This window comes from Galendromus occidentalis, unplaced genomic scaffold (genome assembly GCF_000255335.2).
Source record: "Galendromus occidentalis unplaced genomic scaffold, Mocc_1.1 scf7180000075508, whole genome shotgun sequence".
Taxonomy (NCBI): domain Eukaryota; kingdom Metazoa; phylum Arthropoda; class Arachnida; order Mesostigmata; family Phytoseiidae; genus Galendromus; species Galendromus occidentalis.
In genome coordinates, this window is record NW_003803498.1 from 92,524 (window position 1) to 120,210 (window position 27,687).

The following is a 27,687-nucleotide window of genomic DNA, read 5'->3' on the forward strand; positions in this document are numbered from 1 at the left end:
AGACAGATTTCCGACCCCTCGTCTAATCGAATCTATTGTCGTGCCTCCCAGCAGACGAACGTGGATGGAGCCCATCAGCGCCACGGGAATTCTCACGGACCTCGTTTGTCGGTTTCATGCGAAGAAGTCCGAACAAGTCATCACGGAAAGCTTTAGCCAGCGCATGCGATGAGGTATCAAGGTAGACTCGAGAATTCGGCTTAGCCTGGGTTTGTCGATGAGAGAATCAACCGTCAGATCTTCCGCTATGCTGTGCTCTCCTCAGACCTAGGACTTCTAATTAGTCAAGGGACTCGTGACGCGAGCTCCGCGGCAGCACTGAATTCCCTGTTCAGAAACAGAGCCCTCCCGACATGGTACCTTGCATACGAGATCTTGTTGGAACATGCAGGTCCACCTAGGGAAAACCTTCAACCTGACCCTTCGTGCTCTGGAATGAAGACCGATCCTGAAAACAAAATCGGGGGCGATGGTCGCAAGAACTTTTCATTCCGGTGAGGTCTTCTGCTGTCTTGGAGCTGGTGATACCGAGTCGCATCGATACGAGCGTGAGACCCCTGCTTGAAAGCTAGAAAGACGATGTGGAAGTGGATGGATATCTGGAAAAGTCGCAAGCGCACTGATGAGCTTCGGAGTTGGAGATCGGAGCCGATTCCGCGAGCCCAACTGCAGTCCAGAGAACATGTTCACTCCGCGAGGAACGATAACGAATTCGCCAACTGGATGTCAATCTCTCATCTCTATCGATGTGGCAGTCGCCTTATGGAATCAGCCCACCGAATCCATTGCCGTATTTGTATCAGCCTTGCTTCTATCCTGTACCGAGCTCATCGCCGTATCCCCGCGACTCATCGTCGATCCCCTACCAAGACCCCCATAACTGTGACAATGACCCGCAAGGCGGCCCGCCACCTCCCGAACCGGACGTCAAAGACGTTGACACCCCGAGGAAGGTTCTGCCTCGCGAGCGAGTGCGAGTTCTGAAAGACGACGCCGCGGACGAAGCGTCTACAGCTGGAATCAATCTGCAGAAACCCATCGCTTCGATGATCAAGGTAATGAGGAAGGCCGAGGCTTGAAGCACTGCGAGCGGGAGCGCCACCTTTCCGTATTTCAGGCCTCATATACAGATATCAGATCATACGGGGATATGTTCCGATCCCGAGCTTCCCCTTCAAGATGAGCGGCAGAATACGCCAACAACCTCGGAGACTCGACGCAACCGCTAGCGTCCCAACGATAGAAACATACGTCCACCCGGACTCAGAGGAAGATGCGCTGCCGAGCCTCATCAAGCCCATTGCATCATCACCGAAGAAGAGGCGGAGGAAACTATGCGTCGTGTCGTAGTTCACCTAATGTACCTTCTCGAATCGGCCCTAACCGAATATTTCACAGAATATACATTGAAGTTGAGATAAGATTCGACGGGAATATGAATTCCTTCAACGCATGCATGCGAGACTCATTCAGCTGTTATCAAACTTTGACGTTGGACACCGTATTTCCTCCAACAGAAGGACGTCCAAAATGTCAACTCCGGCATCCTTTTTCTCCCCCTCAAGGGCGAGCTGGAATCGATCCCGAAGCTCTCTCTCTTGCGCCTCCGGGATGGAATCGCCAGGTCATTATGCGTGCCTTCCTATCAGAGGAAACACGGTCCAAGAAAACCTGATGACGCTCCCGAGACACGGTCTCATATGAGTGTTCTAAAGCTGAGATCCGGCAAGGCGCGGATCGCAATCTGTCTCACTGATGGTCCCACGTTATCACGTAGGGAGGAGCAAATATGAGAATCGCGTGATGAGGAAAGAAACGAGCAGATTGCCCGTATCGAACTATTCAGAGAGGAACATCGCGCATCACTCTCGAGGGGAAAAAGGCTTGGCGGTGCAACAAGAAAAACGAGTTTTCTTCACGGGAAGGCTCCATGAGAGATCTGAGGGGATAATTTAAGTTCACAGTAAGCACCGCAACTCCTGCGCTGTCCCAGCGGATCGATCGATCGAGAGCACTCAGAAATCCTCGAAGATGTCCGCGGCGGCGGGACCGACTTCTCCCGCGTGGAAAAAGGTCCGATACACGATCTTCTTGATCGGGACAGTTTCAGGGTAGTCGAAGTTTGGCATCGGGATTGACTTGTGAAAAAGCTTCGGGAAGCTCAACCCTGCGAACCATGGGTGCTCCTTGACGTCTTCGGTGCCGCGCTCCAAGGTGCCGAGGCGCCTGGTGGGATCTTTCTCAAGTAGACTCAGTATGAGGTCGTGAACCTCAACGCTCACTGGGGCCTCTGGTGGGAACACTATCGGAATGACCGGGACATTTACGCCTCTATAAGCAGGATCCGTGTAAGAGTACGGTAGTTTTTGAAACAACAGCTCATAAACAGTGACGCCGAAGGCCCACCAATCCGTTCCTTCCCGATAACCCAATCTTCTGGTAACCTCGGGCGGTATGTGGGATCTGTGACCGACCACAGTGTAGGTGCAGCGTTGGATTCGCTTGGCGAGACCGAAATCGCACAGTTTGATGTAATTGTCGTCGGCGAGCAAGACATTGTCCGGCTTAAGATCTCTGTATAGAATACGACATGCGTGTAAATATTCGAGAGCCAGCACGATCTGGGCTGCGTAGAGCTTGACGGTAGCCTCCGGCTGTCTCGAATTCTCGCAGAAGCACCGCTTGAGAGTGCCCCTCGGCACGAATTCCATGAACAGGTACAGGTTGGTGCGATCATGTCCAGAGAAGAATAAAGGAACGATGAAATCGCTGTGCGTCGCGAATAGAACTCTTTTCTCGAGCAGAGCCCTCTCCGCGCCGCAGATCTCAGCCATTCTGCTGCTTAGTACTTTGACGGCGAAAAGCTTTCTCGACTGGCGATGCATCGCCAGGATTACTGTGCCGAACGATCCTTCGCCCAAGGTCCCTAGGATTTCGAAATTTCCGATGTTTTCTTTCGGCCACCGAGTCGAAGCAAGCTTCTCGTCCGCTTCCGCTCTAGCCGTCTTCAGGTGATCCTTGTATCCTCTGACCATTTGCTTCATGCTCAGTTTAACCGGTGGCGGCGGTCTCGGCATCTTCACGTCGAACGTCTTCCATAATTTTCGCAACATCTCCGATCCTTGCGGTCGAGCTCAGCGGAAGCCCAATGACTCCGAAGAAAGTACGGACAAGCCCTGGATGACCGTGCACTTTGGAGTTCCTTCCTCTCCTTGATTTCTCTGAACCTCAGTTTCCCCTCAACAGCAGGTCAGAGTCCTCTCGATTTGAATCGAGACGAAGTCAATCTGCGTTCAAGTCGGGCTTCGCAAATCGTTATCCACGTTGAGTTGTTGATGAAATCTTCGTTTCCGCCTCCATATTCAAATTATTCCCGCCTACTTCAAAATCTAGATAGGGGATAGAGTGAGAGGCATGCCAGCCACAATGAGCGGGAATATCCAGAGACCAGAGACAGAATCGGGTAGGCTTACATTCGGTTTCCCGCAAGTCTGTCCGGAAGAAGTATGCGTGCGCCGAGCTCGTCTGCTTCCTGCTCGCTGTGGTCCAGTTTCTCCCTGGGCGAGCTCGGCCTCTTCGAGACGGTAAGGCTAGAAATGAACCATTGGGCGGAGCCAAGCTGGGGACTTCGAATCGCTGGGAGGTGCGATGAGAATCGAATGTGCAGGAAAGTCAAAATGTTTTCGAGTGTGAGTTAGAAGATGATGTGAGTTATGAGTTACGCTCCAATATATGAGCAAGTATATTGGAGCATCCAGCTCCCTACTACACTGGAGGGTTCAAATGAGTTTATCCGTCAGAGTCGATGAACTTTATGTCAATTATTGTCCAGCTGGGTTGAAACTTTGAACTCGTTGTTCTCGGAATCGCCTTCCGACGAACTCGGCCTCGGCGAATTCCTGCGTATAATCTTGGCGACTGCTCGTCCGATCAGGATCAAATTTGGTGCGTGGGTTCGTAGGATACATCTGCGACCTTAGCTGTTGAAGCACCTCAGATAATCCTAGAAACAGAAAGTGAGGAAGGAAGTCTAGATATCCACGAGAAATTCAAGGTCCGCTGGACCCGGTAATCCTGGGTCCTATTGGTGTTGTGACAAGATGCCCGGGATATGCCTCTAAAGGAAAACTCTAGAAATTTTCGGCACTCGATACCCGGGAGTCCGGGAGTCGCCTTCTGTTGCTACTGGTACTCTTCGAACACCTCACCTCCGCGAGGGTCCGATAGCAAGTGATGTCCGTCTGCGTCCGCTGCCACGGACCGCCGACGTCCAAACGTGCCGGGGCACGACATTCGTACCCTAGCAAGGCGTTGCTCCATCGGGTCCTCTCTTCATTGGTGTTCTCTAGAAATTTCCTATGGCTATTCGCCACAATTGGCGAATCTGGTCCTATTCACCATCAATCGACATCTTGAATCAGGGGAGTCGGAATGTGCCACGTTTTATACGACAGGCTTCCTACCACACACCTCGATTTCGCGTTCAGACAGCCTAGCCTTCTGATCTCGCGTCTCTGACAAGTCTCGGCGGCTGCTCTCCTTCCCTAATGGTATCCAGTCGCCTATTCTGGCTGCTCCTAGTCTTCGTGGAGGCTCGAACTCAGTCGGAGCGGCACCAAGCACAACACACGTAGCAACTCCGAGCAGCTCCGTTTTTCCCTTCAGTGAGTTTCGCCTTCCCTAGCGGCATCTCACGATGCGAGAGAAACATGTCTGCCCGAGGCGAGGAGCCAGAAAGTCGCTGGCTGGCCGCCTCACCTGAAGATTGTCGACCTCGATCGCACCGAGAGCCCGCATAGGGACCCGAGACTCACGTGTGCCCTCGACTGCCGCATTCTCGAATCCCTCGCCCGCACGCTGCTGTCTACCGAGTTCGACTCTCATCGCGGATCCCCTTTTGACAGCAGAGAGAGCTCCCCGGTGGACCTACACAGAATATTAGCGCCGTAAGGCACTCAGCGCTTGATACGGCGCATCTATACTCGTTCAGAGAGGATGGGGACGATTAGCCAAATCGCGGGAAGAGCTCCGTGCGGGATTCTCTCGGGGGGAAGCATCACGCTGGCAACACCGGATGTGTTGAAGATTGATCGATCCGTGATAATTCTGTCGAATCCAGTGGGCGGTCGATCGAGAAGCCTTCCGAACCGGAGCAATTGAGAACATGACGATGAAAAACACGGCGCGTTGCTTGCCCACCGCGTCCTTCGGGAAACTCGAGTAGCTATTTGGATTCGCTGATTTCTCAAAGTTTCGAACCTATCGTAGCTCTGAAGGCTGCTCCTTGCTATCCAATCACTCGACCCAAAGATTCACAGCCAAGACCGATGGGACGCTGCAAGTGCGGTTCGGAGGGCTCTCAGATCTTATAGTTCGTGGGTTTTTGCTCTCTTGAGCGGCTGAAAAGTCGAAGCATCGCGAAGTATCGGAACATCGCGCATACTTATTCCAACTCGAGCTGTATATCTATACAGGACCAATGAAAAAAATCCCAAAGGACCCAGATATTCTGTCAGATGAGCCAGTATTTCGCCATTTCTTGAGAAACTGTCATTCTTTTAGAATATTGACGGTATCTTCTGAGTTATGGGAGAATGTTGTCTGGGTTGTGCTCGCCCTCCTCTCCCGCGCCAGGGGAAATCCTGGAACGATCAAATGTGAATCCATGAGCCCCATTGCGAGCATGCGCAGATTCCTTCGTGGAGACAGAAGAGAACGGCACGCCGTTTCCTTCTGAACTCAGCCCCCCGATATCACGGGAGGCTCGATTAAACCGAGATCTCCTGGAAATTTTCATCCACATGAGCGCCGCGCCGTTCACTCTGAGTAAACACGGCCCTCTCGGCGACTTTAATTCCACCCTCATGTGCGGCTAGAGATTTTGGAGCGGGAATATCAGGAGACAAAGTTAATGATCGGACGTGTTGTCAGATGCAAGTGCTCGTAATATCGGACCGCATGGAGCAAAGCCTGCGTGACCTTCCATCTCAAACTACAGTCAAACTTCCTCCTCCAAGGAAGACCAGGCAAATGCTCAGATGCATCTTACGTCGAATATACGTCGCTCGTAAAACAGTCCTCGGTGGCCTCGCATCCCCTGCCGCGCCGATTGTGGATGGAACGTCGAAGCTATTCGGTACAGATGTACGTCACCGAACTCGTCCGGAATGTGAACGTAGTTCTTTCACCTCGCTTGATCCTCTGGTCATTCTGGAGCGATAGTCCATGCAAAGTGCATCATGAAGGGAGTTCCGTCGCGTCTTTCTCCCGAAATCAATCGACTTTTGCTTCTATGTTAGCCTCCAAAGCAAATCGCTGTCGAATCACTGTAGAGAAAATGATGCTGGACTCGCTGCTTCTGGTCCATTCTATGCTTGAGCAGTGAATAAACGCATGTTCGTTCAGCAGAGAACTTTTTTCCGTCATCGTCCGCTTATGCTCCCTAGCGTTTCGAATCCGGGGGCGATTCGGCTCCAGGGAGCATGGAATGAGATCTGATGGGACTACCGGATCTACCGAATCCGCATTGCGACAGGTTTTCCTTCCATCATCCCTTATGCTGAATCAGGAAATGATGACTCAGTATCCGAGGGCCAATCAAATACAGTAACCGACTTTCAATCCGACCAAGGAGCGAGCGTCAAAACCCGGGGCTCGCCCGAGAGCGGATCGCGCATTTGATCGCGCGCGAAATGACCGAAGCAGGAAAAGATTCGAGCTCTTCTGGACTCCAGAAGGACTCATTAAGTTATGCGAGTCCAAGAAGCGTGCTCCAGACGTTCCAGGTCCATCATCTGAAAGGTTCTGCCCCGGGAATCCGAGCGCTCTCCATTTTTTTTCCCGGAATGGAGCTTCCCGAAGAACGATCCTCGATTGATGAATTTCCAGGAGGCTCGCACTCATTTACCATTCCCACCTACGTGGGGCTTGCGCTCACCGACTGGTCAGCGTAGAGCAGAGATAATGTCTGTGCTCTTTGGTGAAGTTTTTCTGGATGCGGCGCAGTCTCACAGTATCGATGCAACATTCCAGACATTGTTTCATCAGCCAGAGAAAAAACAGCGAAAGTAGCTGCATGGGATCGGACTTGGTCAGCGCGTCAGACGATTTCATCAGCCACTACAGAAACTGATTTGGCGCCTTATCAACAACGGTTATCCAGCGCGGAGCGTTCGCTTCGATACAAAGCGACCCACGGGCGGGACGGTTCAAACGACGAGCGATTGGGCGGGGGGAAAACCGTCTCAGCCAATCAGAATCCGATCGCGCCATTCGCGAACTCTGTCTTGCTCTCTCCTGGGTAAAACCGAAAAGTCAGAGCTCTTCTGTCTCCTCTCCTGCTCGAGATCACTGTTCGCAGAGGAAACTTCCGTATAAAATTCACCTTTCCCGAATGGACAAATCACAACTGAACCACTTCAGCATCCACTGAGCAATATGCAAGCCGTGAGTAACCGAATTCGAATACACGATAGCAGCTCCCGAGCTGAACCTCGGACAGCGTGTTGCGACCCGATTAAATCAGTTCCTCAGAGACTTATCCGCCATTTGCGATCGGAAAAGTTTCCCTGACACATTTCCACCTACAGGTCATCGTACTCGCTACCCTCGTCGCCGCAGCCTCTGCCGGCAACCTCGCCCTCGGAGGTGTAGGGCTCCTGAACTCTGGAATCCCTCTGGGCCTTCAAGCCGGACCCATAATCTCGAGATCGACGGTGCTTTCTGGATCCCTCCAAGCCGGTCCTGCCATCTCGTCGCTCTCCTACGGTGTCCCAATTGCCTCCTCGCTCGGCCTTGCCCCCGCCTTGTCCAAGGTCTCCATTGGCTCTCCTCTGGGCCTCTCCGCTCCCATCGCTTCTCCCTTGGCATGGTCCGCCCCGATCGTTTCTCCCCTCGCTCTCTCTTCTGGAATTTCGAAGCTCTCGCTCGGCGCCCCCCTCAGCCTCGGTGGTCCCGGTATCTCTAGCATCGGCCTCGCGGCTCCCGCCATTTCCGGCATTGGTCTCGCGGCCCCCGGAACCCTCGGCCTCGGTCTCGCTAAGGCCTGGTAGACCTCAGACAGAATGTTTGTTGGTTCCATTGGTCTCTGCGAAGAGCCTCGGACGACACCATGTCGTGTATGTTGAAGTTAGCATGAACGAAGAATAAAGACTTCATGTGGAGATCAAATATCGATTCTCTCTAACGGAGCTGGAGACTAGAATCTAGGCTTTCGACTGCGAATTCACTTCGATGAGAGTAGACACCTCGAGAGGGTGACGCGGTCTTTCTCAGCTCGGAAAACTTCTCGGCTGGGCCCGATTTCTTGATGACGACGTTTCGGCACTGTGTTGTATATCTTGGGGGAGTTTCTAGGATGACCCGTTTCCGCGGAACACGATAGCTCCGAAATACATGATGACCTTTCTCGGAGTCGAGCGCTCACGATTCTTGCATTGACGCTCGAAGGATCAGGTCCTCAGCTTTCTGGGATCGACTCCTTCGCATGAGGGCTGAAGCTCAACATTTCTATGAAACCTCTCTGTCGAAGGAAATTATTTTGCTGAAGCCCTACTTCTCGGACGTCAACGAAGGGCGAGGCTTCACTGAACCAATCTGCTCCTGGGGAAGAACGAGTCTACGGACGTTCCGCCGCGTTTCCGACGATCAATCTACCGTCACAACTCATCAGGAGATTACACTCTTGTCCGCAGCAGCATCCAATGTGGGATTCCGACTTATTTCGAAGTATGGTTCCGGAGCCCCGTAAGAATCAAGGAGAATCTGGTGACTCTCATCGCGGGAATATTTTTGAGTCAACACGCGGCACGGGGCATTCTCTGTGTTCCGGTGAATTCCTGTCTCACGTCCTACCTGGGCGCCAAAGATCGGGATCCGCAGATCTATGGATCTCGAGGAAAATCATGACGAATCGTTGAAGAGCCGAGTCAGCCCTGATAAGGATCTCTTTCTGCGCCCAGGTGTGTCACTTCACGATACGCCACGCCGCGCGAGATGCCATATAAGCTTTGTCGTTGGAAAGCCGAGATTGACTGAGAAGCAATCGATCTGGCCGAGCGAACCGTATCTCTTTGAGTGTGCTCCCCAGACAGAGCTCTTCGAGGTCGCAGCAGTACTCTTCTCTGGAAAGTCATGGTCATGGTCTCAAGGTCTTTTCGTATCGGTGCATGATCGGGGCGTGGCTCAATTCAGTTCTCAGCTCGCTTGCGCCGATTGCGAGAAACCCGAGAAACGAAACATGCGTGGATGTGATCAGACATGTGCGATACAGATAGGATCTGTATCCCTGGTCTAGATCGTGGATCACCCAATCATGGAAAACCCGCGACGGAGCCTCGCGATCGTATGGGAGCGACGAGCCTCATTTGGTGATGATTCGCTCGACCATTCATCTCGATTCATGAGTTCTCCAGCCTCGGTGGCGAAGCTCCTCTTGTGTCGGCGAAGCCTGACCTCCTGATTCTTCTATTGCGATAGGAAATGGAAACTTGGAAGTGCCGATGTCTGGACTCTTTTTTTTTGCTGTCAGGGGGAGGGAATACCTGTGCGGGACGGGAAATCACAAGCTGGACTCCGAGTCCTGCCACGGCCTTCGACTCACCGTCGTTGCTGACTCGCGTCCGGAAATGATAGAGTAGGCTCAATCGAGTTTACTGCTCTGCATGTGGTCGCCTTTGGCGAGCCCGATTCCCCACGCGGAACGAGTCATCCGCTACGCAGAGCGATCTGGAAGATTTGCTGGTATACAAGAAACGAAGCTCCTAATTCGAAAGTGAGACAGGACCCTGGTTGCTCGATGCTTTGGCGGGCCCACACGTATCGTTGTTCTGTCTAATCCTATCCAAGTATCGGGGAGAACTGTGCCCATAACCCAGAACGTACAAGAAGAGTGCATCGCGCATTTTGTGTTCCCGAGTAAAAACAGGTCCCATATCAACGTGGAGTTCGGATCCTGCCTTGGATTGGCTGACGACATTTAGGATTCTTCACTGCCACAGGATGGCGCAATACTTCTTTCGGCTAGATTCGGCAATGAATGGATCTCCATCGAATTGTATCGTTCTGAGTCAGCTCCGCTGCTCTTTGAGGGGGATAAGGCACAGAAAACCCTACGTCAACATAGTGCTGCTCTATCCGCTCTGGATGGAAATGACTCTGCTTTGTGAATGTAAGAGCACCTTGACTCAAGTTCCGATTCGCACAGGAACTTTGAATTCCGATGGACATCCTTACCTGAGTCTCGCTGGAGCAAATAATGTCATCTTAGCTCCAGACTTCTATAAGTGTTTTGCTCTGAAAGGAGCCAGATCGCCGCGATTATCTGATCTTCTCGAGGTCATAGCTTTGGACTCTTGGGTTATCCTGATCGCATGCGCACTCGTCCTCGGGAAAATGCTCTCTACGATGAGGAACGCCACGTTTACGACTACAGTAGGTCAGATCTTCTTCAATTCCATGTCGGCGACCGCTCTGACTTCTCGAGAGGAAAAGTATCTGTCTTCATCGCTATATCAGCGACCCCAGCAATGAATTTCTTCGTCAGAGCGCTTTACGCCACCTACATAGTGTCGAAGTTCCTGAATCCAGCGGACAGGTGGGGAGTCCGACGGTTCCTCTCATGACGTCCCAGGGGGCTATGCCCTTGGAAAGCAATACGACTCATCGAGCTCCATTCTGGGACTGCGCTCTGCGGTCAGAGTAATGGGGAGTTGGCCGATTTCAGACGACCACTCTGGAGAGTGTTCCCGAATTCTCTGACCAGAGGGTACGACGATGTTCTAGATGAAGATCCTTCCGGACACTCATCGTGGAGCACTAGAAATTAAATTCCGGGTCATGAGTGCTATGTCACTTGTACAGACATTAGCTCAGGGGAGCATTTCAATGCGCCTAATCCTTACTTAGTCATGCTTTGGTTCCGCCGACCAGACTTCGAGCATCCGAGCGGGATACGAACGGAGCGGAGAAGGTTTATGAAAAAGGCATCTTGCGTCAAGTCGGTACCGATCGACTTACCTATGTCTACTTAACTTATGAAACTTCCGAGTCTTTCACCATAGTCAGTTTCTTGAGGGTTTCTCCGTTTTTCTGTGTGGCGTTCACTGTGGAGTGCATGCTAGCTGTAGCTGAGAAGTACTGGGACGGTCGTGATTGCAGGATATTTTCGTAGAAAAGCGTGAAATGAAACCTCGCTCGTTCAGCAGGATTTTCAGAAGGACATCGACAATCGTTTTCGTTTTGCCGATTCTCATCCCGATCCGTCCCGAAATAATCTCTGTTAAATATCTCGAGTTTTAACGCGATAGCCGCGATAGCATCGGCGATGGCCGCTTGGCGGCATTGGAGTCGAACACCCGCGTCGGCCGACGTCGACGGCACGACGATAAGGTCTGATAAAAAAAGAGAGTTGTTGTCTGCAACCCGAGAGTGTGTGAGCATCATCGAAATCTTTTTCCTCCGACTTGCGATTGGGTACCCGGAAATCCTTCCGCATTTTGTCCACCGAGTAAAGTTTAACATGGTGCCGTGACCAGGATAATCGCCTGGTGTCAGCACCAACATTGCCGAGCCGAGATCGACGCTACGCGGGCAGGGGAGCGGCCTCAAACGACATCGAAACTCGCAGCATTCAAATTATTTCTCGACGAAGACGGGCTACTCCGGGCCGAGACCCGACTCACCGAAGGCCCCTTCTTCACCCACGACGAGCGAAACCCAGTTGTCATTCCTGGCGAGTCCAGATTCGCAAAGTTGCTCATTATGGACTCGCATCGGGTGAACGCCCACTTCGGCGTGAATACGATCCTGAATCACCTCCGGCGACGGTTTTGGGTTACTCGGGCTCGGCAGATAATTAAGGGAATCCTGCATCGATGTGTCACCTGCCGACGGAGACAAGGAAAATTTGCCCGACAGATCGAGGCCCCGCTCCCCGAGGCCCGCTTGGAGTTCACGGTTCCTTTCCGAGTGACCGGAATCGACTTCTGTGGACCGTTCTTTGTCACCCATCAGAAGACCACCTCGAAGGCGTACGTAGCGTTGTTCACTTGTGGAGCAAGTCGCGCGATTCACCTAGAGCTGGTGCCATCACAGAGTACTCCGCAAACTCATTTGGCGATCCGACGTTTCCTTGCTACGTATCCCGGTTGCGTCAAGTTCATCTCGGATAATGGTTGTAATTTCGTGAAAGCTGCGACGGATATCAAACGTCTCTTCAATGCGATGAAGAAGAAAGAGACAGCCGAGACTTTGGAGGGACGATCGATAGATTGAACCTTTAACTGCCCGCGGGCGCCCTGGAGGGGCGGATTTTTCGAGCGTATGGTAGGACTTGTGAAGGCCGCGCTCACTAAAGGGCTTTGGCCGGCGCCTCCTTGGTTATGAGGAATTCCGCACAGTCCTATGCGAACTCGCTGCGGTCGTCAATGATCGACCGATAACACACGCGCCGACGGATTCCGAGGACCCGCTAGCATTGACGCCGGCTCAATTTCTCCGTGGCGGCCCCCACCATCCAGCCCTCGCCGCTGACCTACCCGTCGACGCTCTTCCGGGCGACAAACCAGTGTCGGGCGAAGAACTGCGAAAGAATTTCGTTGCGAGGAGATCGTATTTCAAGGACCTCTCCGTGCGGTGGTTCCGCGAATATATGCTCCTCCTCAAGTCGGCAAATCAAACGAGAGGGCTCTCGGCTGACCCCATCCGGGTGGGCGATGTTTGCCTCCTGAAGGAGGACAATTTACCAAGGATCCGCTGGAAGCTCGTCCGAATCGTTGACGCTCACCGGGGTCGCGATGGAAATATCCGAACGTATACTGTAAAGTTTTCAAATCTAAGAACGTCTCGTCGTGCCGCCCAGCTATTGTGTCCGCTGGAGGTGACGGCGGACGAGGCAACTGACAAAGAATAATTTAAGTGAAACGCTCCCCGTTTCCGGGGGGAATGTTAAATATCTCGAGTTTTAACGCGATAGCCGCGATAGTATCGGCGATGGCCGCTTGGCGGCATTGGAGTCGAACACCCGCGTCGGCCGACGTCGACGGCACGACGATAAGGTCTGATAAAAAAAGAGAGTTGTTGTCTGCAACCCGAGAGTGTGTGAGCATCATCGAAATCTTTTTCCTCCGACTCGCGATTGGGTACCCGGAAATCCTTCCGCATTTTGTCCACCGAGTAAAGTTTAACAATCTCCCTTCGGCGCAGGTTTTAGCTTGGAGAACTGCACGGGCGAGGAATCCCAGAGCTCGAGGAGTATCAGAGCGCGAGCGGGGAATGGAAGTTTCCCAGTTCAGCAGTAAAAAAAGCAGTATCCGTCGCAGGCGATACTTTCGGCTGTCAGGAGGGTATTTCGCGAAGGGAAGGCCGCGGGAAGTATGTGTTCGGGTAATTGAATTCTTCGATCGCTCCTCGAAGGGAGGAGGCGGAAGGGCATTCGCGCCTCTGCTACCACGGAGAAGTATATGTATATGTATATATATCTGCTCGGCTTTGATCTCCTCATCTGGGGCGTCGCAGTCAGCGAAGTTCTCGGACGATAATTTTGAGATTTAGAGGACACATCATTAGCAGACGTGATTTTGCGAATCAGGATCTTGCCAATTTATTTAGCACGCTCCCGATGCGCATTCCATCGACAACGGAAACGGCTAACTCAACCAACCATCGGAATATCATATCCGTGTGATATCGACAACAATCGTGATTGGATCCTATTCGACGTGATTATTTGTTCCTGGCTTGCTCGCGACGGCAATCTCCGAAGGAGCATACGACCTCTTAGACTCCTAGCTTGCACCGTATGGTATTCACCAGTCCGTTCATTCACCGATGAGTTCGGAAGTTGTCCGGTGCTTCGAAAGACAAGCGCTAGGCCAGGGTTTCGGGGATAATCGGAAGAAAAAAAGACTTGGGACCTTCGACTAAGATCAACGAAGTCTCCGTAGGAGGAGGCCCTCGCTCAGCGGAGTCAGTATCAGGAAGCGAGAGTGCAGAGACTCTTTGGTAGCAGGTGATCACTTTCGGGAGAGCGTCAGGCCAATAATAATCGCTCCGTTTGTCCTGAACCACGGAAGGACGGGCAGCTGGCCGGTGGTGAATCGGATTTATGCAGCAGAGTAATGTTGTGAGCGAACATCTTTCCCAAACTCGGTGATCAATGCGTCTCCTCTTCCGGAGGAGCCGAGACTGCGAGGAACGACACCGGTCCGGCATTCTCCCCACATGAGACACACGATCAAATGCTCTAGACCTACTCGCGCACATTCCACCATCTGTTTGAGTTGCAGCTTGTCGAAGAGGTGTAGAGAGGACTTTTCAATCGACAACTTTGCTGTAATATTCCCCGTTCCGACCACCTCGCCATTGATGATGGATAACGTGATCTCAAAGGGTTCGAAAAAAGCTTCATCTGAAAAAGACGAGCTCGGTTTTAGCGGGAGATCCGTCACAGCATCACGAATGATGACGTTCTTTGATCGAAGGGATCGGGGAGCATTCTGACGCCGAACAGAACTCGACTCATTGAGAGAAATATTCTTCACTCCCCTCCAAGCGCTCCAAGGTTTCCTGACGGAGATTGTCACTTTCGAGAGAGAAACTCACCTTCTATGGAGCTGATGATTGTGTGCATTCGAAGCCATGCCACACGGACGGGCACAGAACACTCAACCGCAGAGTTCTTCCCGCAGACAACTTCTCCGCGCAAGTTCAGAGCAGTTGGCAATCCATGTAGCTCGAAAACTTGGTCTTTCGTGAAATCCTTACACTTGAATGTTTCACCCCACACCGATGCGTACCTGTCCGGTAGGGTTCTGAACAGATCTAAGGCTGTTCCCTTGTGATCAATCGGCGTCCCAATTGAATCGGCTCCACATAAGATCGCCAAATCAACCAAACACACCAGCACAATGCTATCCACGAGGCTCATGTCAGTGCATTAGTAGTGAGATCCATTTAGAAAGCGTGACTTTCGACAATTGATATAATCGAGCGGTCACCACGGGGAACGATCTTGGCGCGACCACCTTCCAGTGTTTTCAATCGAGTCCAGTTCGCTTCCTCGAGCCTTAAGGGGCATGATACGCATCGATGGTCCTCCATAAGAGTCCTGCGGAGTTTCGATAGGGATTTGTAGAGCGCCTCAAGAGCATGACTATGTTTTGACTGAACGAACCGCTGATTCCGGTTTTACCAGACGATCGCAAATCGTTCGCCGACTTGAATGGATTTCCCATAGATTCTTGGCGTTTTCTGAATACTGAGCGAGGTTTGCCGAACTTTTTGAGAGTTGCCCTAGGACCCTTCCTCTCGACTTCTGAGGACCAGAGCTCCGACCATATTCTCCATGACATTTCTCCATATTCTTGGACTAGCAGACGAATCGTCGAAGGGCTGAGAAGTCTTGCGACTAGATCATGTGCGTCACCGTCACCAGTGCGTTACCCTTTCATTCGGCTTCTCCGTGGATTAGATCTTCAGATTAGCCTGTTCCGCTATTCCTGATTGTTTCGGACGTCCTTATCCTAGTCCACTGAGTTATCGGTTCACTAGTGAAGATACGAATGGACGCGGAGAACGTGCGCCTGAGCTTGAGATCACACTCTTCGAGACAACCTTTTCTAAGAAATGAGCAAGGCGCGAAGAGTGGGGCAAGAAAAACCCTCGGTATGCGTGACAGTGAGGCCCGGAGGGACGAATCAAAAATAATTTTTCATGAACGAAATCAATCCAATCACGGGATCCCATGGGAGCGGGAATCTGGCGGAAGTCCCGCACATCCGTTTTCTTCCATATGAGCGCTTCTCTTTTCGCTCCCCGCCAGAGCACCCAAGCAACGACACCTCTCTGTCCAACCTTGCACCAACCGAGCAAATGACTGGTGCATCTCCTTTGCTCCCCGCATATCGCGTTCGTGCAATACCCTTCCTACTCATGTCTTCCATTCGATCTATGATCTCCTTGAATTCCACACTCTTCTCTCTCTCTTTCCAGGTGGAGAGTTTTAGGTTTTTTCCTTGTCAACAGGTATAACTCACATGAGCACCTCACTGCAGTTTATGCCTCAGAGTCTTGCGCCTATGCGTTGTAGCTCTTCTCTCTCTCCATGTAGCTCTCCTACCCCCTCCCTTCTAAGGAAAACAGGGACACCCTTTCGCGAGTCGCTTCATCGAGAAACTGAGCGAGATTTTGCATTACAGAGAAGTCTTGGGAGGAAAGATCGCGGAATTCAGATCTGACTCTCATATCCGACTTTCCCTACCCCGGTTCTCTTGTGAACAGGTTTGACTGCACCGAAATATGTGTGTACGTAGTCTCTGGAACCTGGGGTGGTCATAGGCCGATTCCGTTGGAACGGCTTCGGGTATCGCTTCCCCGAAAGTCGTTTCTACCGACTGAACTACTTGACAATCTGGGTCGCGGCCACGTGCTCCAAACGATCAGCCGTACGACGATACGATCAGCCGCGATATGTGATCAGGATTCGGAGCTTCGATATAATGATCGAGAACGAGCCTGTCGATTCCGATCTCTCTGAGAGGCGAACAACATCCATGAAATGTTTATAGTCTACACTCAGAATTGAGAATCGATTAACGACTGAACGATCGGAAGAATCCCTGTTCACGACTGATACGAACTCTTCTGAAGAGCTTCGCAAGAGCGGTGCGACATCCCACACTTTGTTTCATCAGCCAGCAGAAAGTGGCGGAAAAGCGAAAGTTTGAATCGGACATGATCAGCGCAGCGGGCATTCTCTACAGCCGCCACAGAAACCGATTCGGCAGTACGGAGCAACGGGCGTGGTCATCACAGCTTTTCCCGGGGAGTTCAGCGGGAGGGGGGGGGGAATCTCGCCGTGAAACCAGAACTCGGTCGCGTCATTTACGGGAAGAGTTTTCTCGACCTCTGTGACAGTCCGAAAAGCCGGAGTGCTCCTCGTTCTCTCCCGTCTGAGATTCTCAACCTCCTCACCTTCACGAGGCGAAAGCATAGGTATGAGAGCCCCCTTTCCAACATCTCCATGAGCACCCCCCCCTCGCTCTGTTTTCTGGAACATCCAGGATTCCCCTCGGCGCTCCTCTCGACCTAACTGCTCCCGATATTTTCGGCATCTGAGTTGGCGCCCCTCTCGGTCCAGATCTGGCCAGAACCTGGTGAACAGTCATCGGAATGGGGAGACCCTCTCCATAGGATGAATCCTGTGGAGTCCCTCACTTTTCCGAATTTTCTCCACTCTAGTAAACGGGGAACCATTCCCTGCTTCATTTGCGTCAACTCGACCCGACGGGGGCCTATGTATGATCAGAGCTCTTCTGAAGTCGCATCCGATGATCTTGGTGCGTTTGTTGGCTCTATCGTTGCGTGCATGCAGAACGGAGAGATTATACAGAAAAGAGCGAAGCTGACCGATCTTGAGCAAATGTCAGAGGACGCTCTTGAGCTCCCCTTTGCCCTCTCCACTTTTCGATCCAGCATTGATCCAGGGATTGTTGAATGATTCCCTTTCTTTTCATTCACTTCTCGAAACATATGGTGAGGAATCCCGAACTTCCGGGAACCCTGGGATCGACGCCTCAGCAGATATTCGGTGCATGCGGATTCACAATCAGCCCGTCTGGGTGTCGTCGGTCCTCATTCCCCACTCTTCTGGCATCACTTGCGTCCTCGTAGATCGATACTTTTCCCTCGATCGACTGGCCGACAGCGCCCTTATTATTGACGTAGAAAGCCTCGGTCTGTTCTATGTTTCATACTCCGTCCTTTGTGTAAAGCAATTCCGCCGCTTCTGGAACGAGGCCTGGACCTCCGAACTTCGCAAGAGACGAGATTCGGAACGCGGGGAGAGATGCACTCAGAAACCATCTGAAGTAGAAAGTGAATAGGGAAAGACTTAGGCGCGGATGCGAGGAGACGAATCCGTCTTCTCCTAGAAAAGGAGTTCACGATGTACAAAAAAAAACACCCAGGAGCAGGAACTCTTCGTGCGGAGAGATCGTTTTTTCACCAGATTCTGGTCGGAATGAGACGGATCTGACAGCCGGAATCGAGTCGAGGCGACCGTTGATGATTTTGTCCGACGTGAGGGAACTTCACCCCACAAAATCTTCGTCTGTAATAATTATAATACATGGAACAATCATTTGGAAGAGGATTCCCGATGGCCTGCCCCTCTAGTGGTGCCCTCCTGCGGGTTCGCGAAAAGAGCTCCTAGGATGAGAGATGCAGGAGATCGCCTCCCCGGGCTCGGAATTATTCTGCTGGTAAGAGGCAAACCAAGATATGCTCCGCTCGCTCCAGTAGAGCGCAGCTTCGCCGACGCGCTCCCCATGTAATCGGTCGAGAGAGTCATCTAGATAGAGAGCTCTCTCAAGTTCAGCAATCGCACGATGTCGAGACAGCCCAAGGTTCTAAACTGAAGCCAAGAACGAGATTTTTCCGGGAAGAACGTCGAGGGGGATTCCGGGCAGCCTTAAATTCCGGGCAGCCCCGGGTCTGGGCAAATTCAGCCTTAGGAAACCGATTTTATCGAGTGGGGTCTCAATCGAAAGGTAATTTTGAGAGGAATATTTTCCGCATGGTCCCGGATCTGATTGGTACTCGTGGTCGGAATAAATGCCCGGAGAAGTTTTTTCTTCAACCCCTTCTATCTCGAGAACGGCTATAGCTACAGAGTCGTGCGATAGCGCGATCGAAAGCTCCCGTCGAGAGCTTCCATTTGATACCAATATTGACCTATTTGGCCGTTTCTAAGGCTTCAAAAAAGAGAAAACAAGTTTTCGCAAGCTTCGCTTTCATACTTCCACACGAGACGCCACTTTGATACTTTGTCAGATAAACGTCCCAAGTGTCCCCCATCCATTAGAAATCATATCAGGAAAATCGAAGTGTTCCTTTTTGTTGAAAAAAATTATTATTTTCCCCGGCCAAAATCCGTTTTTTTCCGGAATTTTCCCGGTTCGCCCCTTTTTCGCCCGATTACTCCTAAACTAGCGCCAGGAGCCCGTTTTTGAGCCCGGAATCTGAAAGCTGAAGCCGAGAGCTTTCGATTGCACCCCCTGGTCACCCGATTCGGACAGGCAAAGCGTCGGGTTCTCGAGATTTTCCATGGAATCCCGAAAAAGGCGGGCCGATCAACTTCGCTTCTCGCTGCTATGAATTTCCGCGCGGTGGCGCCCAAGCTATGGCCACGCCGACGCGAAAACACTTGATCTCGAGAAGACCGACCTAACATTCGCTTCTTCTTAGCTGCCATCGCGGCGGAATCCTTCGCTTAGATTGAGCCGCCTTAGAGAGTGTCGAGATATAAAAGCTGGGCGATTACGGATCCTCATATCGACACCAAGGTCCATTCGGACCCCGGGGGGTCTGACCAGAGGGGTGGGACCCCCCGTAAGATCAGAGAGGTACAAGCGCCAAAACAAAGGGGTTGAAATCGATTTATGGAATCGAGCATCAGCTAGCTCTCACCCTCTACGCTATAATTGTATTTAAGCAACGCTTAGAGAAGAAGAGAACTACACTAAGCCTCAAAGCTACCTACTCCGTGTCTTCCTGTGTCATCGAGCCCCTGAGATTCCTCGACGAGCACCATGCCAGTCTCCCAGTGTGTGATATGTGGTAAATTCTCTAATAGAGTGAAGGGTAGATTCAAACAAGTGACCAAGCAGGAGGAAGCGAATCGTTACGCCGAGCATTACAATCTTCCCGTTGACATCGGCAACCGTCTGTGCGACAAATGTCGAAGGGTGAAGGAGAAGAGCCCTGCTAGTGAGGATGAGTTTCCGTCGGACTCATCATCGGGGGAGGAGTTCGAGGCAACTTTGCCGAGCTCCAAGTAAGGTCCCACCATGTGAATCACGAAACCTACAGGATTTTTATCCATTATAATGCAAGCGAGAACAGCATCGACGGAATCGCAGAGTAGTGGTGCGAATGTCCGAATGGCAACAGGACGGTGGGCTGTTGTTCGCACGTGGCTGCTGCGGTCTTCTACCTCTCGCATGCGAGATATCTCGGCACCATTTCTCGTCCAGCAGCGAACCTGGATAATTTATTTTTGCCGTCTGGAGGCGAAACGGAATCAGAGGCGGATGGAGCTGATGGCTGAATAAAGTCGAAATCTTTATGGAGGACTATAGTTCGCAATTATCTCTTAATACCCGATGAGCCTCAATGAGTGCAAGACTGGATCACGATATTTGTATCCTTCATCAATAGGATAGGGTGAAAACTTCAAAGATGGACATTTCCTCCTGTCCCCTGAGTCCGAATCGGGTGACCAGGGGGTGCAATCGAAAGCTCTCGGCTTCAGCTTTCAGATTCCGGGCTCAAAAACGGGCTCCTGGCGCTAGTTTAGGAGTAATCGGGCGAAAAAGGGGCGAACCGGGAAAATTCCGGAAAAAACGGATTTTGGCCGGGGAAAATAATAATTTTTTTCAACAAAAAGGAACACTTCGATTTTCCTGATATGATTTCTAATGGATGGGGGACACTTGAGACGGTCTGACAAAGTATCAAAGTGGCGTCTCGTGTGGAAGTATGGAAGCGAAGCTTCCGAAAACTTGTTTTCTCTTTTTTGAAGCCTTAGAAACGGCCAAATAGGTCGATATTGGTATCAAATGAAAGCTCTCGACGGGAGCTTTCGATCGCGCTATCGCACGACTCTGTAGCTATAGCCCTTCTCGAGATAGAAGGGGTTGAAGAAAAAACTTCTCCGGGCATTTATTCCGTCAAGGAGTACTAATCAGATCCGGGACCATGCGGAAAATATTCCTCTCAAAATTACCTTTCGATTGAGACCCCACTCGATAAAATCGGTTTCCTAAGGCTAAATTTGCCCAGACAAAATGAATGGAGACATTGGTCGGGCGTTCTAAGGTCGGTTTGCGATTGGAAGTGAGCTTTCCTCTCGAAAATGTGGATTGATTGTCGAGCTTTTAGCTATCCATGATCTCTCTGAGAATGTATCAGACAAAATTGAGTTCCTCACATCACGGGAGACCGATTCCATGAGCGGAAGTCGTCCCTCGATATTTTCGATGACGTGCACCGGCGCTTTGTATCCGTCTTAGAGGGGAGACCCCGGATGCATCGCTGTAGAAATGGAAGAAATCCGGTCGGGATGCCCCCGGAGGCGTGCTCATAGACCAGAGAATGAAGTCTCAATGTAGAATGTGAAGTCGCGATTTCGGACCCTCTGGAATATCACCGCGGGCTCTTGATTTGCCCACAATTCCCCGCGGTTCGGACCGCACGCGTCTGCGATTTGAACGCCGATACGAGCAAAGATCCGGACTACCGCAATCGGGCGATGCATCACTCCTGGATGCGAGCAGCAAGATGACGGATTCCGAGACGCCCGACTTCGGTGGGTGCCTTTTCTCGGGGGTTATTCGGCTTGTAACCCCTTTTCGGATATGCGCCTGCTTGCATGTCTCCTCTTGGAAGTTATCGGTCGTCTCAAATCTCATATTCGACGGTCGTCACCCGACCTCCCGACGGTCGGTAGATCTCGAACTGAAGGACGGAGAAGATGAGCTCATTCAGTAATCGTTGTCCGCCGTCAGCGATACTCCTATCGCCTGCGTTGCTCCTCCACGGAACCTCTGACTCGCGCGGATTGGGACGCTGCGCGTTCAAGGGCCCAGCGCAGCGCGCGAATTCTCTAGGCGAGCCCATGGGAGCTGCGCGCAAGTGGACAGCATGCTTTCACTCGTATTCTCACGTATCCTCGATTTGAACTCATTTCCGTGGATACCGTGAGCCTACCACACCGGATACCTACTCGACGAATCTCAATGGATAATGTCAGCCTTATATTGTTGGAACGAAATCAGGGACTTTTTTGCCTCCCCGATCCTCGATGACAGCAGTCAGATGAATTCCCGAGCTGGGTCAGAGTCAGCTAATTCCACCGTCAAATACTAATGTCTATGCCGACCCAAGCCAGTCGAGATGAGCAGGGAATAGAGACCGCGAAGTCGTTATCGTGCATGAAGCTATCTCCACAATTATAAAAACGTCCCTGGTGACTGATGATCACGAGCAGCTGAAAGCGTACTTTCCGAAGGATGATGCCAAAACACGAAGGAGGCGGACGCATATTCAGCACCACGAGACGTAACGTCAGGGTCGAAGTCAGAAACTGTGCGCTTGCGTTAAAGCTCGAAGACAGTTGGATAGATCACACAGAACTCTCCTTCGGAGCACCTGTCAAAGGAAATAAACCGGCTCGATTTTCGCTCGAGTCAGTCGAACCGTGGAAGTGTTCCCCTATCTGAATTTCGCGTCGGACGGATCCCATATGCTAAACTGATCCGAACTAAAAAGTAAAGCTGCCCAGAGACGAGAGCGCTCACCTCCGAACAGCGTGGAGTAATTCCTCCGCTCAAGATCCCGAGATATTAATTCGGCTTGAGGTAACGTGTCGGCGGCGAAGGCTGTACGCCGAAGCCGCTCTTGTCCGGGTCGAGCCCCGATGTGTCCAGCGAATGAGCTTCAAATAAGTGTGCGGGTTCGAAAATTGACCGAAAGCTCGTTACTGACTGGGTGCAAATGCGGTTTTGAAAGGCGACTGTGCAGTTGTCCCTCTTTCTCCCGTCCGATAGCGGTCGAAATAATCATGATTGATGACACCGCGTGTATTCCCTCCTATTGTTTGCGGCTGTCGTGGATTCGAGAGTGAACCTTACGTAGGTGGTGAGTCCATTCATCATCCCGCTGTTTGATGATGACACCAGAGATAATGTTGGAAAAATCGAGGAACTAAAATCGAGGCTAATTTTCCGATAAATAGAAGGGCGCATACAAGCACGGATCCAAAGCGTACGAGGCGACGAGGAGCCGTGAGTCGCGGAATCCCCCGCGGATCATTTTGAATATCTTGTTTCTTCAAAGATATTCCCTTGGTTTGAATAAGTTTTCGGTGTCAAGTCTCGAAAGCGAATTACATAGTTCCTATTTCTCGTTCCCTCCAGTGATTTGGAGAATCGTTGCCGAAGCCGGGACAGTTCACTTACGCGAGACGTTGTCAAGCCCAGAGGCGGGAGAAAATTGATTGCGTATCGCGTCTTATCGTTTCTGGGTTAAACGATTTGTCAACGTGGTTTGCGGCGACGGGCGCCGACTCCCAGTCATCAGACTTACAAAATAAAAGAGAAGAGAAACACTGATCCACCGATTTAGCAAGTCTTATTAAGTATCGATAAAAATTCCCTGCCATACGTTAGAGGCGCGTTCATCGAAGTCGATGTTCCATCTCATTAACAAAGAGGTTACGAAAAGCCGGCGGAAGTTCACAGCTCTCTTTCCGAAACAGGATTAATCACTTCCACACTTTCTAGAGATATCGGTGATGGCCTGACGAACAGTCCGACTCGGAGAATCGAAGGATGGAACCCGCATCGTGTTTCCATCCGGGAACAAGGGGAAATTATCAGGGAGCTCATTCGGATGCATCTCAATCTACATATATCGAATGCTTCGAATCAGCTCCCCTCTAGGACCAGCTCGATCCTTTTCCACAGTCGACATTCTCGCGGACGGATCGCTCGCGAAATTTTATTTGTACAGCGAGCTTTCACGAACAGAGTGACGAAACCGTTGAAGGCGAAGGCTTGAATATCCAGGCGGTGCATCCTTGAAATTTGTTCCGACGCACGACATCAATCGCTACGTCGAGCGAAACACAGCCATAATCTGAATATGGTGAACTATTGTCCCCTCTGAATATCTCAAATAAACCTCCTCAGGCTCAAATAAAACAAAAAAAAGACATTTTTCCCGAAGCTGAATAGGAAAGAACGACTTCCACGACGAGCTCCAAGCGACGATGCCGACTTTCGGAATGTCGAAACTCGACTCCGCCAGATACAGTCTGTCGACGCGGAGACAGCGAAATTCGGCGGCCTGGGAGAATCTATGGACTTTATCGGGCAGATTTTGCCGCGGATGATCGCTGGGTGGGATATTTTCTGGAAGTCGATCGCTGTGAGAGCTCCTCTGGGGGTCAAGAACCCGCAAGCGACGAGTTCGATGTGACACGATGCAGGAAACACTGAGGAACTCTTGAAATAAGTAGACGAAGAGGTACGCCAACCAAATGCTTCGCTCGTCAGACCATCCGTCGACCATCGCTGTTCGGTTGACGACGAGAAGAGGTGTCATTAGCAAAACGATGGTTACGATTACGATAATTTCGAGTTGGAATTTAGATCACGAGCATCGTTAAAATTGTTTCCTCTCCGCGTGATGTCGCACGCCGTATCTGCTCGATAACCCACGATGTCTTTGTGACCGAGCTCCTGTCCACTGTTGGGCCGAAGATTGCCGACAGCGGGTGACGCCGCGTCTCGGAGAGCCATTGCAAATTGCAATAACTCAGCAGGCGTGATCGTCAGTATTCGGTACAGTCAAAATTGCATTGACGGATTGCCCCAAGGTCCTGCTCGGATTCCTCCTGACAGGTTGGCTTCAGGTATCGGGCATTCTCTTGAAGAAGCCCGTCTTTAGATTTGGCGTGCGGTGAATCTTTCTAGAGATCTCGTTCAGCGAATTTCATCTTCACGAGCAGCCCAGGATGCGGAAGAAAGTCCCGTGAAGTGCGCCGACATGAACATCTGAGGGCGATTCTGCGACAGCTCGGATCTAAATTCAAGAGATGCCCTTGTCTGTGCTCTCAAGTGTTTTATTCATGTATTCATTGCCGATTCCGCTTCCCTCCGTTCTGACGATGTGTGCCGACACCAAACGCCTTTTTTATCACGAATCCAGAAACTGGAGTTGGAGCAAATCCGAGACTGAAATTGATCCAAATCATCACCTCCGCAGACACCAAGGGAATCAAAGTCACTCGCGGTCACATCAGCGGAGATATGTATTTTACGATAAAGGAGGTAGGCTGTCATGGGTGAGAGTTAGTCACTAATTGGAAGTGGTTGGACTGCGAAGTGCGTCACTCCAAGCGGCGAAACGTAGCCGGCGGAGTCTCCTCCAAAAATATGCAGAGGCATTCCATGAGTACCAACGATTCCGGACATGAAATGTGCAGCTGCAGAGAAATCACGGATGCATGATGGTGATGCCACGGGTTTCGTTCAATATGTCGATTCATATTCCAGGAGAAATTTTGGAATATTGCCCTGAAGCGACCATTTCCTGGATTTGATTCCACCTGATCCTTTTGATTCCGGGGGTCCCAGACTAGAAAGCTATCCTCCCTCTCCTCGAGGAGCCCCTTGTCGCTCTTGATGAATACCGTGAACTTGAAGGAATATCCCATCTTGAACTTAAAGAACTATTCCTTCGTGACCAGTCGGTGAAAGCCGACGCTTCTTCCTAATTGAGGCAGCGGAGTCATATGCAATCTTTCGATATACTTACCAGCCAGGCTAAGCGATTGACTCGGCCTTTTGACGGGCAGTTTCCGAATTATCCAAGCATCTTCCCCCGAAATTCGAGTCGATGGATCAAAGAGTTTCCCACATCTCTAACCGTATAAGCACTCGGGTAGTCAAACAATGAATGCAGGAGACACGATTCATCATCGCCGAGAATGGTGCAGACTAGCCCGTTCCGATTTCTGCAGACCTCCAAATCGATGGTTCGTCAATCGTCATCATCACGGTGTCCGTTCTCGCGTCGAGCTAAGCTATCGAGAAGTCAGCCGTCGGAAATTGTACGGAGCCGTGAAACTGCTCAGGAATTCCGTTCGCCGATCCGGGTGGGAGGTGATGGCGTCCATTGGAATTCCTCAACGAGGGGGACGTCGTTAGTGTAGTCCCACCGCATCCAGGGAGGGTCTTCTGAAACACTGAGCGACATCCTCCTTTCCGAAACGTGATTCCGTTCGATGATTCCCATCCTGATAAGGTTTATCGACGTCGGCCCGGTGGTTTCTTTATTCTACGGCGATAGTTAAATTGCTTGTGGCAATGTATCAATTTAAATTGGACACTGCCGCGACTGCTGGTCCGACTCAGCTTGAGCCGATGAGGCCAAATATAGATGGCGCTCAGCTGAAGTTTATGTTGCTTATTTTTCACGGCGCTGATGGTGACGTTCCTCGTTGTTGGACTTCGCTGACTCGGGGCGCGACGCGAGCCCTGCTGCTCGACCTGCGGCGTGTTGTCCAGCCGGAATTCCGAATTCGTGATGACGAAGCTCGTGAACTCCGACTAAAGTCGTCCCTTGGGTAGTTTCCTCATCAGTCCGAGTCGTACAAGATCCACGGAAGTAGATAAGAATAAGCTAGAACGCGCGCCGGCTCTCGAGCAAGCTTCCCGACTCCCTCAGGGTTCGAATCCGAAGGCTCCGTGGAAGATTTGACGAGACAGAGGTTTCCGGATGCGCCGAGGCTCTCGAGGAAAACTTAATTTGGAAAGCTCATGGCTTCCGAAGCGAGAATCGAGAGATGCGAATCATCTCAAGGAGCTCAAATCGACCACACTCAATGCACCATCAGGCTCAAATTATCAATCATCACTTTCCCGTCGAAATATCGCATCAGTAAATCGGAGTCATGACCCGAGATCCGAATTAGCACTCTCGATTCAGCCCCGATCCCGTAGCGAGCTCGTCGAACAAAGACCGACCGACTGCGAGTCCGATGATATTATCCATTCCATTCCAATCATTGAATGCCAATCCAAAAACGACCACCCTGAGGAGCGCAAGTGCTTCTGATAAGTGTTCGCGGTCTTAGTTGCGGACTACTGAAAGCTCAGAGCCAGGAACAGAAGGGCGACAGAAAAACCGGGGTCGGTCGCCTGGACCGACCGATAGACAGAGCGCTTTCGAACAGCAGCGCGTTGATTTGCTCCTCACGATTTTGCACTCGACTTCGGCTATATTTTACAAAAAGGATAACTTGCTGTTCTTCATTCCAGTCGAAGTCGTGTCTTCATGAAGCGGCGAGCGAGCTCAAGCAAAGTATAAACTTAAGCAAAGGTTGATCTGATGAAACGATAAAAATGTCCGAGAAATTACTTTCTAATTTGATCCAGAGATTCTCGATCGCGCTGTCTTCCACGAATCGCGTGCGCGGCGCAATCGGCCTCAGTCGGAGCGAGTTTTCCCTCAGAAGCTCGACGATCTCCTGGAAGGCATAATGTTCGTGCTAACTTAAGGGGAAACACATACTTTCGCATCATATCGGAGCCAATCGGAATCAATCGAGAGCATCGGAGCTATCTTGGACGCTTTGAAGCGTGTTTCCCCGGCGTTGACGCGACAGCCGTGCGTTCCATTTCCCGTACGTGCTCGAAGATGAGACGGAGCTCTTGTTCGCTTCTTGAAAGCTTGAGCCTTGATTCTAATCAAGGCTCAAGTGACCAACTATCGGCTCGTTGTTAGCTCGCCTTCGGCCATTTTAGAAAAGCGGTCTTGATGCTCTCAGTCAGATCTTCGTCCCTCGGCTCGCTCATTCAGACCCGGCTAGACACTCAGGTGTCGGTCGGTTAACCCGTGGCGAACAATTCACCGACTCCTTCTTACCAAGGAATCAAGTACAATTTTGACAGGCGCTCTTACTCATACGCGAAATTTTGACTCGAGTTCTTGTAGAACCTTCTGCGTCGATCAAGACTCCGATGGCCCAGACAATTATCTTCTCTTTCTCCGGCGTCATCTTCTAAAAAAAATAGGAATCGTGTCTTTTAAGGAAGATCTAGCCAAGATCATTCCTCGCCG

The 27,687-nt window shown here is 51.2% G+C and overlaps 3 protein-coding genes across 3 annotated transcripts; 1 reads left to right on the top strand and 2 right to left on the bottom strand.

Moving 5' to 3' along the window:
* Positions 1–2,015: 2,015 nt before the first annotated feature.
* On the bottom strand, positions 2,016–3,077 carry LOC100908193 (cAMP-dependent protein kinase catalytic subunit-like). Its single transcript, XM_003737358.1, has one exon. It carries the CDS (start codon positions 3,075–3,077, stop codon positions 2,016–2,018), a length of 1,062 nt encoding a protein of 353 aa, XP_003737406.1.
* A 7,449-nt stretch (positions 3,078–10,526) lies between these two features.
* Positions 10,527–12,273, top strand: LOC100908479 (uncharacterized). The gene is made up of 2 exons (XM_003737360.1): positions 10,527–10,594; positions 11,535–12,273. Exons 1-2 carry the CDS (start codon positions 10,527–10,529, stop codon positions 12,271–12,273), a joined length of 807 nt encoding a protein of 268 aa, XP_003737408.1.
* A 1,341-nt stretch (positions 12,274–13,614) lies between these two features.
* On the bottom strand, positions 13,615–15,050 carry LOC100906675 (uncharacterized). Its single transcript, XM_003737348.2, has 2 exons — positions 14,602–15,050; positions 13,615–14,407 (listed from the first exon to the last, which is right to left on the bottom strand). Exons 1-2 carry the CDS (start codon positions 14,924–14,926, stop codon positions 14,103–14,105), a joined length of 630 nt encoding a protein of 209 aa, XP_003737396.1. The 5' UTR covers positions 14,927–15,050; the 3' UTR covers positions 13,615–14,102.
* Between the last annotated feature and the right edge of the window lie 12,637 nt (positions 15,051–27,687).